The following is an 11,602-nucleotide window of genomic DNA, read 5'->3' as shown; positions in this document are numbered from 1 at the left end:
GGGGCGAGCCGGGGCTCCGTGCGCCCCCCACCCCGGGCCGTGGCGGGGGGTGAAGCCTCTCAGGCACCAACAGTACCATCTTCCTCCATCCCACCCCTCCCGCCCCCAGCCAGGCCTGGCGACCCGGGTTTTGCAGGGATTGGGCGGGGGGAGGGAGAGCGCCCGGTAAACAAGCAGCCGGGAGATTCTGCCTCTCCCGGCTCTCGCCCCGAACGACCCTGCCTCAGTTTCTCCGTCCCAAGCCTCCCTCCCCATTCCGTTTAGTTCTCGTTCGCCAGACCCTCGCATTAACCGAGAGGGCTCCTAGTGGGGCCGTTCGCCAGACCCTCGCATTAACCGAGAGGGCTGCTAGTGGGGCCGAGCTGGCCGCTCCGGAGCAGCCGACAGTTTTGGGAGGAGGGGGCAGTCGGTTTCTGCAGGACTTGTCTTGAAGCTGGGTAGTAAGTAAAACCACGATTTCCCTTCCATGTTTGACTGCGGATGCTTTTGGAAGCTGATGGAGGTTTGGGGGGGACTGTTCGCTCCCCCTGGACACCTCGGTTGGGCTTTGGGTCTGTCGCAGGTGGGGTCACCCTCAGCCTTGTCTGGGGTCGAACATCAAAGATTAAGACTTATAGCTGGATTACATACTGCGGGGATAGAGGGCTTCCGGCGGGCTGCCTTACTCCCCCCAGATCGGCACCTCTCTGCTCCATTGTTGTAATTTATTCCAATCCATCGTCCTGCCTTTGCATTTATTACTATTATGACCTTGCACAGGCCACTTGGCTTCCCTCTGGCTGAATTTCCTGCAAGATGGGGCTGTTAGGAACCCTCTAGGCGGTTGAGAGGGTCCAAAGATGGCCCAGTTAACAAGATGGCCCCGGTTTCCCCTCGCAGAGTAAACGATAAATTGTAGCTATTAGTATTACAATTATTATTGTAATCATGGGCAAGACTTCCTGTGCTGCCCCACAAGCGAAGGCCAGACTTCTTGGGGCCACTTTCTGCTGGCAGCCTCCGGCTCTGCCATCCCTGGAAGCCTCTCCCTCCTCCTCCACGGCTTCTGGCCACTGCGGGGTGGGGGTGGGATTAGCCAGGTCGGCTGAAGGGCTGGGACCTCACGCTCTCACCAGTGGCTTCCAATTTTGTGGTTCTCAACAGGGAGCGATTCTGCCCCGTAGGGACACTTGGCAATGTCTGGAGATGTTTTTGGTTGTTATGCCTGGATGGGTGTGTGTGTGTGTTACTGGCATCTAGTGAGTGGATGTTGCTAAACATTCTAGGGTGCACAGGACAGTCTCCCCCTCCCCCCAAAGAATTATCTTGTCCAAATGTCAATAGTGCTCAAGGTTGAGAAACACTGTTATTTGAGAAAAACAAACAAACAAAAAACAACTGAGTTAGATCTTTAGGCTCACACTAGACACCAGAATAAACTCCTGATGGATCAGACAGTACAAACGAGGGTGACCCCCCTCCCCCTCCCCCCAGCAGCTGTGAATTACTTCCTCTCTCTGTGATTTAAACGTGTACAGCATCCTGGGACTTCAGTAGGTCAGATGATTATGGAGCACAGTCTCCTGGGGGTCAGCAGAATTCCCTAAGCCAGAAATTCTCAGCTGGCGGTGGTTCTCCACCCCCCCGCCCCACCAACACACAGGGGAAACTTGACAATGTCTGGAGTCATTTTTGATCTTTACAACTTGGGGCTGTTATTGGCATCCAGTGGGTGGAGCCTAGGGAGGCTGCTCAGCGTCCTACAGTGCACAGGGCTGGCCTCTGCAGCAAAGGATAATCTGGTCCCAAATGCCAATGGCAATAGCCAAGGTCGAGAAACCTGACTGAGACTTCTGAGGTTATCAAATGTTCTTACGGTTGATCCCCGAGACCCGGTTCCCGGATTGAAATAGGAAGTCCATCAACGCATGTTAATATCTGTCAAAAATTCATAAACCCTGTGTTGGCATTTTATTATTTAATACATCAAGAATCATCAAAACATAAAAGTGGAAGTGGCCCTGCTGGGAGGGGCTGATTTGGGGTTCAGCCCCAGAAAAATGGGGCTTCCTGTGTCACCCCACCAGGGCAAGGCTGATTTGGGGTCAGGGCTGAGCTCCAGGGAGGTGGGGCTTCCTGGATTAGCCCACCTTGGTAGAGATAGCCCCCTGGAGAGCACAGGTTCTGGTGAGCAATGGGTGCCCTCTATCTTTCTCTGAATCGGGGCATCCCTTGGGTTCCCTGAGGGCCCTCAGGGGAGGAATACAGAGAGGGGAAATGAGGAGGAAAGTGGCGAGCAGGGGATGGGTGGTCTTCTAGCACCTGGAGCTTCTGGGACTTGACATCACCCAAGATGTAGAAAGCCCGCAGGGATGAAGTGGGGAGGGGTTGGGGTGGGCTGACGTCACCTACACCCCAAGGCTGCTCCCTCTTCAGTCTGGCCTCTCCCGGGCTCCCTTCCTGGGAGATGAGGAGTGCCAGGTGTACCCAATGGCTCTCGGGCAAGCAGAGCCTCACTGGTACCCAGGTGCCCCACGGCATCACTCACCACCCAGAAAGCCATCAAAGCTCCCTGCAAGAATCCGAAGATGGCATCGTAGGGTTGGTGCCGTGGTCCAAGACCCGGATGTAGCCAAGGACAAGAAAAGGAGCTGGATGGTGGGCCGTAAGAGCCAGATTTTCTGTCCTCAGGAACTGGCCTGTACCTAGAGCTGGAAGGCGGGTGGGCAGCGCCTTGAAACCCTGGGAGCAGGTATCCAGAGGGACTCCACCCGGCGGCTGCGTTTTTGTGCCCACCGGCCTGTCTGAGCCTGTCAATTTTATATGGAAATGGATTTCAGCCTCTAAAGAGGGTAGGGGCTGTGGCCCCCGAAACCATCATTGTAAGAGAACTTCATGCTATTAATATTGGGAGAATTGTTAGATGGTGAATGATTTCCCAAGAGTCAGATGAGGCCCTCCGGATACGCTCATACTGTGACCCGGCACTGCCACTTTCTGCCAGTGTCAGATCTTTAATCGAAGCAGGTTGGCCTCATCAGGGGGCCCTCAAAAAGCAGAGTTTGGGCTCTTGGTTTTGAAATGGAAAACAGAAAAAAAAAAAGGTGGGGGAATTCCCCGAGACCCAGAACATTCTGTTCACAAAGTTGACCATTCGGTCCATAAAATCAGGGGAAGGCCCGACTCCTAGCTGTGTGTGGTCGGTCTGTGCACCTCCTGGCATTGTTGGCGTGCTCCCCTGGGACGGAGGGAGTCTGTTTTGCCTGCTATTAATGATATTAGCGACCTTTAGGGCAGATCCTGTTCTAAATACTTTGAGCGAGTCAGCTCATTTATGTGTTAACTCATGAAACCACAACCCTAGGGGGCAAGTGCTATTTCCACACCCATTTGACAGATGAGGAAATGGAGGCCCAAGGACATTGAGTGTCTCACGCAAGGTCATACACAGTTGAGGCTGGGAATAGAGCATGTACATTCCAGCTCCAAAGCCCTGCTATCACTACAGGAGGCTGTAGTTAATTTGTTACTTTGTCACTTTGTCTTTAAAAAAAAGGGGGGCCGGCTGGCAGTCGAATGGGCTGCCTTTCAGGAAGAAAACGTTGCTGGTGTGAAGGCAGCCGTGTAGCATCACGTGCACTGTGGCCAGGGCTTCTGTGTCGTTGTGTCTGCCCACCACGGTGCCCGGGTGCTCTGGGCTGGCTCCGATGTGTGCGATCCGCTTCTGCCAGCCGAGTCTATGCCTGTGGGTCATCGGCTCCTTCCCAGGGGTTCCCCCACCCCCCGCCCTGCTCCTCCTGCCACTTTATTACCCAAAACTTAGAGCTACACCTCAGCTGGGTCTGATTTCCCTTCCCCCTGCCCTTGGTGGAGCCCAGCCCTGGGCATGGACCCAGCCTGGCATGGGCCCTCTCCAGCTGCAGGGAGGGGGAGACAGAGGGTTCTGGAAGTTGCTGTTCTGGGACAGGGATGCTGAATGAGTCTTAAGAGAAGATGGGCCCTCCCCGTTCTCGCCCTCCTGACTCTGGGGGAACACACAAGCTCTATGGAAGCTGTGTCTGGCACTGCAGGCACCAAGCATGGGGTGGGGGCGGGCGGGGGGACAATGGAGTATTTTCTGGCCTTGCCGGGTGTGCAGCCCACCTCGGGCCAACACTCACCACCAAATACACCATGGAGTACATCCCGATGGAGGCGTCCACAGAATAGAAGGATTTCCTGGGGGACGGGCAGGGGCAGGGTGGACATCAGCTGGGGCTGGGGTGGGGTGGGGATGCCTCCTGGGTTCCCCTCCTTGACCGCCCAGTCGCCTGACATGGAGGACGTCTTTGGGGTGCCCTGTGCAGGTGTAGTTGGTGACGTAGCCGCTCTCGAGGTCAAAGGAGGCTGGGTCGGGCAGGCACGTGGCCAGGAAGTGGGGCCGCAGGTGACCTGTGGTCATATTGGCAATGCTGGTCGGGGAGCAGCTGGCCAGGCCGCCAAAAATGAAGGTGCCCAGCTGCTTGTAGATCATGGCCGTGTAAGTGCCGCTCATGAAGGCTGACGAGCTCAGCTGCAAGAGCTTGACACGAATCAACTCTCCCAGGCTGATCTGTGGGGCCGTGTGAGAGGGGTGAGGGGTCACTGCTGAGGGCCGAGGGCGCAACAAGAGTGGGAAAACCCCAACCCTTTGTCTCAGACAGGTTCATATGGAAGGGAGGCTGTTCTTGCCCAGTAAACCAGGCAAAAGGGTGGGGCTTCTCATTCCATCCCCCCCCCACACAGATGGGTGGCTTCTCCCACCCTTGTGCCTGAAATGGGCAGGACTTCCTAAGCCAGTAAGGCTTCCCATATCATCAAGAAAAGGGGGGGGGCCCCATAACTGAAAGGGGCGGGACTTCCTGTTATACCAGGAAAAGAGGCGAGGCATCTCCCTAGTTTATGTCAGACATAGGTAGGATTTCCTGTCCCATATCTGAAAGGGGCGGGACTTCCTGTTATACCAGGAAAAGAGGTGGGTCATCTCCCTAGTTTATGTCAGACATAGGCAGGATTTCCCATCTCATATATGAAAGGGGTGGGGCTTCCTGTTATACCAGGAAAAAAGGATAGACTTCCTCCCAAATGCCTGAAACTGATGGAACTTCCCTTGTCACTGGGAGAAAGAGGCAGGATGTTCCATGTTTGAAAGGGGGAGATTTCCCAGATCCCCAGAAAAGGGGCAGGACTGCTTCCTGCCTTCTGCATATAAGGAATGGGGCTTCCCTGTCCACTGGGGGGCAGGGGCTGAACTTCTTGTTCCATACCTAAGGCAGAGAGGTGGGTGTTTCCTCTATATTATGTCAAAAGTGGGGGGCTAACATTTTCCTCAAGGAAAGGAGTTTTATGCCATCAAGCAGTGAGATTTCCCATTTCAGTAGGAAAAGAGGTGGTACTTCCTCCTGCCTTAGATCTATAATGGGTGGGGGTTTCCACTTTGCCAGAAAAACAGGTGAACTTTCCCATGTTGTGTCACCATGGCCTGAGTTGAAAGTGGCCACCCTCTTACCGTGAAAATGGAGATGAAGAAGCCCATCTTTATGAGTGCCGAGTCTTCGATGATGTAATGGACCACTCGGGGGTATTGGATGGTGGTGTCATTGCAAAAGAAGCCCTGGATGTGGGGTACCAGCAAACCGGTCTCATTCAGCACGATGGGGAGACTGACTGCAGGGGGTGGAGATGACCCCACTCATGGATGGGTCAACTGAGGTTTACCCTCCTTAGGCCTTCCGGCCAGTCTGTCCTCCCGGCATCTCCACAGGCTGGACATGGGGACATGCGCAGAGAGCACAGTATGGCCAGGAGGCCAGAGGAGGCCAGAGCCCCAGGGACCCATTCACTGGTGGGGTCCTGTGAATGAGATGGGTGAGGGGTTAATATAAGGAGGGGATAAGTGTGGAAGGGCTCGCTCTTTCTGTATGTGTGTGTGTCCTGATGTATGTGTGTATGATTGTGGCTCTGCGTGTCTGTGTGTGAATGTGTGTGTGTGTGTTGATGGGTATCTATGTCTATGACATGCGTATGTGGTGTGAATAGGTGTCTGTGGTACACATGGGTATATGTCTGAGTGTGTGTGCTCCTCTCTGCAATGTGTGTGTGTGTGTGTGTGTGTGTGTGTGTGTGAGAGAGAGTGAGAGAGAGCGATTATGCACTGTGTCCATGGATGTGTGTGTTGTGTTGGTGTGTGTGTGTGCTTGTATCTGGGATCTGTGTATGTGTTCATGTCTATATCCATGGCTCTGTGGCTGATTGAGCTGGGAGGGGAGATACTGGTGGCAAAGTTGTGTGTGAGCAGTGTCCAGGGCCCCTCACCTGACACTGCCATCCTGAATTCAGACAGACCAAGGGGCTTGTCTCCAGCAGGTGCCAGGCTCTCTGTCTGGCCCACTCATCCTCAAAGCCTACACCCAGGCCTCCCTCCCCTGTCTTGACCCTGTCATCCTGTCACCCACTGAAGTTTAGTGGAGCCAGGCAGCTGGAACCCAGCCTCCCACAGTCCCCAGCTCCCTTACTGGGCTGGGAGGGCAAAGCTAGTATCCCAGCCTGGCCTCTCCTCCCCAGTGAGGAGGTTTTGGTCACTAGCTCTGCCCACCGGGGAATGCGGGGGGACGGCCCTGGTATATGCCAGCCACACATCTAGACCCCAAGCAAGCTCAGGCCACGCAGATTCCCAAACACACAGGGTCTGACATGCACAATTATACAATACAACCGCACAGTCTGACCCAGACACCCAGATTCAGATGTACACACACAGACATATAATGCAACAATATACCCACAATACACATAGGCCCATATAGACCCCCCCCACACACCTGGCTACACAAATACCATTGGATCTGCCCCCAGCCCAGATGCATAGTCACGGGCTCCCATAGATCAAGTGCATGCATAGGAGTCACCCACAATGAACACACCCCCCGAAAACCAATGCAACACCCCCGAAAACCAATGCAACACACAACACAGCAACACAACATGCAACCCAGAGACCCGAAGGGACACACACATACCCACGCACACACACGTGTGCATGAGCATACACACACAGAATCATACTCATTCACATGGATATAAGTTCAACACAGACCAGCCCCAGATACGGACAGACCCAGGGGCTTGCACACAACATACACAGTCAAACATACACGGAGATACACAATACAAACATACCTCCCCCACTATAGACACATAGACTCAGATCCACAACTCAAAGAGACATGCAGCAAATAAAATCATATGAAAGACTGAAAAAAAAAAAAAAAGATGCACAGCCAGATGCTCACCCAGCACCCAGACCCAGGAAGACAGGTAAACACACAAAGCCACGCTTGTGGAGAGTCCCTATCGTCCCCATTCACACGGACACACATTGACCCAGACATCCCGGAAACATGTCGATGAACACACCGATGTGAAGACACACAGCCCAAGTACACACACCAGGGCAGGCAGCCAGCCCCCAATCTAGCGACCCTCAGATAAAGACAGGAAGACAGACCCCTCCGCTGCCCCTTGGGTGTCCGCATGGTGGTGGTGCGGGGCGCTCAAGGACGCTGGGGAGGGGGCTCACCCGGCAGCAGACAGAACACATCCAAAGCCACCAACAGCTTGGCGGTCCAGCAGTGTGGCAGCAGATGGCACGGGGGTGGTTCTCCGCGGGTCCCCCGGCCACAGGCACTGGTACCGGACCACCAGCTCGGGCAAGGCCAAGACAGTATGTGGTAAGCTTATCGACTGTGGGGGGCGAAGGGGTGGGCACGCCCACCCAGACTGGGATTAGAGCTCGAGAGTCGGGCCGGATACAGCGGGGAGAGGCTGGCCTGAATGGTGAAGACCAAGGTGGGCAGGGGCGGGGTCCCATTGTAGGGCAGTAATTAGATGACCAAGGGGGCGTGGCCTTCCCGAGGACGGCCCTGGGGCCGGGGAAACTGAGGCCTGTCTGACTCCGTTAGCTAGGAGCCCCCATCCCATACAGGGACTTGACTGATTTGGGGTAAGGTCTTGAAAGCGTGGGTGAGGTCTGGAAGAAGGTAGAGAGAGGAACAAAATGGGCGGGGCCTAAATGCTCAGACAAAATGCTCAGAGACCCGCAGGCTGTGGTGTCCCCAGGGAAGTTCATTCTAAGGATGGGGATGGTTCGAAGGCCTGGACTGGGAAGGGGACAGGGAGTTCTGGAAAAGTGTAACCCAGGGCAGGGCCGAGGATTTCAGATAGGAGACAATAGAAGGGCAGAGACGGGGGAGAGGATGGTGCAGGACGAAGAAAAGTAGAAAAGTGGGTGGGGTAGGAAGGTGGGCAAGGCCTGGAAGGTTGCTGTCTGAGAAGTGGGCGGAGCCTAGGGAGAATGATGGGAAAGTGGGCGAGACTGGGGGTGGGCAGGGCTTGAGACAATGATGGCTAGGAAGTGGGAGGGGCCTGGGAGAATGACATAGAAGTGGGAGGGGCTGATGAGAGGGCAGGGCTTGGGAGATTGGGATCAACTCTGGGAGGGGCAAGCCCACCTTTTTCAGGGTTCCGCGGGTCAAAGTCATATCGGAGTTGACGAGAGTCCTCCTGGGCCAGCGGTCTCCGTGCTGGGCATTGCAGACCTTGGGCGATTCCCTGGTGGTAATTTTCGGGCTGAGAGCCAAGCTAGGTAGGTGGGTCCCTTCCATCTCTATCAACGGTTGCCCTGTCTTGCCCCGCCCCGCCGAGAGTCCTCGCCGTTCCTCATTGGTCGGGCGCGGACCAATGGGAATTCGCCGCCGGGCTTATCGCGTCTTCCACCATCCCCGGAGCAGCACCCTCCCCTCGGGGACCCTGGATCGCGCCGAGTGGGGACGGGTGAGGGTCTTCCATCCCACTCCTGCTTCCCACGCCCTGTTCCCTTGTCCAAGGCCGTCTGATCCCGCTCCGGCCGCCCGTGTCCCCGCTCCCCCGTTGCCACGCACCTTCCTCCGGGCTTTGCAGTCGGTGCCGAAGCACCTTTCCTTCCTTTCAGCCTAGACGCCCCCCTCCCAACGACCCATTCAGTGCAGCCCTGGACTGAGGCGCCCGGTCCACCAGGGGTCGCCCGCGGCCTACACTGGGTGTTGCTTCCAAGGAAAGGGACCCAGAGGTTCCTTAAGGGAGGGAGGGATAGGCCCCCAAAAGGAGGGCCTGGGTCCCCTCTGTAGGGGGTGGATCTTGGATGGCTCGAAGGGTGGGACCTGGATCTTCACTGGGGGCGGGGCCTGGGTTTCTTGTACTTTGTGTCTCTGCCAGTCTGTCCAGGTCAGCCTGTGTCAGTGTGTGACTTGAGTGCCTTTGGTGGTCTCTGGGCATGTGATATTGTCTGTCTCTGAATGCATATCCCAGAGCCTTTGAGACTCTTCCAGGCTATGAGTTAGTGGGTATGTGTGATCATGGGCACGGATGTGTCCTTTTGTGTGCTTGTGGCCAGCTGATCTCGTGTATCTATGATTGCACCTCTGGGCGTGTCTTAGCATGTGCCTGTGTGGTGTGTCTCCACCACTGTTTTGGTATGTGTGTGATTGTGGGTCTGCGATTGTGTGTCCTGTATCTCTTGTGTCTCTGTGTGTGTCTGTGGCCAGCTTTGGTGGCTACTTTTGCGTATCTATGCTTATGTGTCTCAGTGTGTGTGTGTGTGTGTGTGTGTGAGTGTGTGTATGTCTGTGTGGTGTATTTGTGTGTCTGTCTCGGTTTGTGTGATTGTGTACCTCCTGAATGGGGGTGTCTTTTGTACACCGGTGTCTGTCTGGTGGCTGCCCCTCGGGGCCAGTTGGAGAGTCCCTTCCAGGTGGTAGCCCTGCTGGGGCTTCCTTCCTGGGGCAGGCTGGCTAGTTTCCCAGCAGAATGAGCCGGTTTTTCACAGACGAGGCCCCTCTGAGGGGTACCCAGGGCCCGCCTTGGTTTGCCTGGGTCTTCCCCATCCCTGTATCCTTCCACTGCCATTAGCAGGGAAACACCATTTCCTGCCTTTGATGTCACTGATGTTAAATTTTCCCTTCCTCCAAACAGCTAAGGCCACCAGTTTCTTTCCTTCTCTGCTTATTTTTTTCGCTTTAAAAAATTTTTGTGTGTGTGGCCACTGGTTTTTTTCTTTGTGTGCTCACACCTGACCACCATTCTGTATGTAACACACACACAAAAACCAAAACAAAGCAAACATGGAAAATGCAGGTGGGCGGAAGCTTGCATGAAAGGTCCATGATCTCTTTTTCAGATCGCTCTCCTAAGTCCCCCTAGCTTTTTAATATATCTTCCAGATATGTGCTATGCAAATGTATCTTTGCTCTGAAACCAAATCCACATTCTTTGTTTTCGTAGCCCTTAGAGTTCTCTAATGAGCCCCAAAGAGATGACTCAACCTCCTCCACAGCTTGATTCCTGAACTGATTCTATGAGTGATAATCTGACCATTTCTCTTTCAATGACTCTTTCGGCTATTTCCGTTCAGAATACTTCCTGCCTGTTTTTGGCTCAGATGTCCGCGCTTGTTTCTGGACCCTGGTGCTTCATCCATAAGATCACACTCCTGCCTACAGTCACGCAGAGGAACCAGACGGTCAGCCCCACTGGCAGCAGTGATGACTAGTCCTGGAGAGCACCTACCGTATGCCAGGTGCTGTTCTGGCTCTCGATTCTGGACAGTAATCCTAGCAGGTGGTCCCTGTGTTAGCTCGACTTCTCAGATGGGAACCTCAAGGCAGAGAGGTGAAGGCATTTGCTCGAGATCATACAACTAGCAAGAGGTAGAGCTGGGATTTGAAGTTAAGTGGTTTGGACCTTGTGCTATTGTTCCTCAACCAGAAGCAACGCTGGTGCACGCATGGGACCCCCCCCATCCCCTTTCCTGATCCCTGAACACGCATCACACTGGAAACGCACAATTCCAGAGTAGCTGGATAAACACCCCAACTCCACGAAGCCTAATTATGCCATCATGCCTTGTCGTGTTTACCCAATATCACAGGTGCACTCCTGTGCCAGGTCTGTGTTTTCCTGGCCTATCCAGGGCTGAGGAGACTTGGACCCAGCTTTTCCAGAGACCTGACTAACTTGGAGAACACAGTTCCCCTCTCTGCATCGATTTCCTCCTTCAACACATGTGGATACCCCCTCGGCTGGAGACCAACCTCACTCAACCCTTCCCTTCTCTTTTCTCTTCTTTTCTTGGTTCACAGCCCCCCCATGGGGTCCCGTGCCCTTTCACTGTGCACTTACCCGGCAATCACTAAGTGTCTCTTTCAGGCTTTGCCTTTCCCCTGGGGGACGTGGAAGATCCACGCCAGTGGAAGGTTGACCCTGGGGGAGTCCACATACGGGATGGGGGGCAGTCGGGAACCCAGAGAGAAGGAGGTGAGTTTGCTAGGAAAAATCAAGGCAGACTTCTTGGAGGAGGTGCCTGTTCACTGGGCCTCCGAGAGGGAAGAAGGGTGCCACCCCCCAACTGCTTCCTGCCCAATCCCTCCTTTGAGCCCTATGATGGCAACAGTGAGAATTCAGGCCTTTCCCCTAGAGGTGAGGAAAACCAGGGCCCACGCTCACCTCAGGGAGACAGCTGAGCACCGAGGTGCAACTGTACTAAACCGTGGGGTGCTAGGCAGCTGGTGCT

The 11,602-nt window shown here is 54.7% G+C and overlaps 1 protein-coding gene across 1 annotated transcript; it reads right to left on the bottom strand.

Annotated features, from left to right (window-relative positions):
• Nucleotides 1-1,906: 1,906 nt before the first annotated feature.
• LOC115865490 (uncharacterized) lies at nucleotides 1,907-8,612 on the bottom strand. The gene is made up of 4 exons (XM_060297258.1): nucleotides 8,508-8,612; nucleotides 5,507-5,664; nucleotides 4,140-4,570; nucleotides 1,907-2,789 (listed from the first exon to the last, which is right to left on the bottom strand). Exons 2-4 carry the CDS (start codon nucleotides 5,531-5,533, stop codon nucleotides 2,384-2,386), a joined length of 864 nt encoding a protein of 287 aa, XP_060153241.1. The 5' UTR covers nucleotides 5,534-5,664; nucleotides 8,508-8,612; the 3' UTR covers nucleotides 1,907-2,383.
• Between the last annotated feature and the right edge of the window lie 2,990 nt (nucleotides 8,613-11,602).

The sequence above is a fragment of the Globicephala melas genome, chromosome 3 (genome assembly GCF_963455315.2).
Source record: "Globicephala melas chromosome 3, mGloMel1.2, whole genome shotgun sequence".
Classification (NCBI taxonomy): domain Eukaryota; kingdom Metazoa; phylum Chordata; class Mammalia; order Artiodactyla; family Delphinidae; genus Globicephala; species Globicephala melas.
This window is presented reverse-complemented; position numbering and strand designations above follow the sequence as displayed.

Excerpts from the sequence above, each read along its gene's own strand:
- LOC115865490 (XM_060297258.1), bottom strand. The coding sequence starts at position 5,533 with ATGGGCTTCTTCATCTCCATTTTCACG. Across the intron at positions 4,571-5,506 it reads TCTTCATCTCCATTTTCACG|ATCAGCCTGGGAGAGTTGAT; the intron begins GTAAGAGGGTGG and ends ACGGCCCCACAG. Across the intron at positions 2,790-4,139 it reads ACTCCATGGTGTATTTGGTG|GCTCAGACAGGCCGGTGGGC; the intron begins GTGAGTGTTGGC and ends TAAAATTGACAG.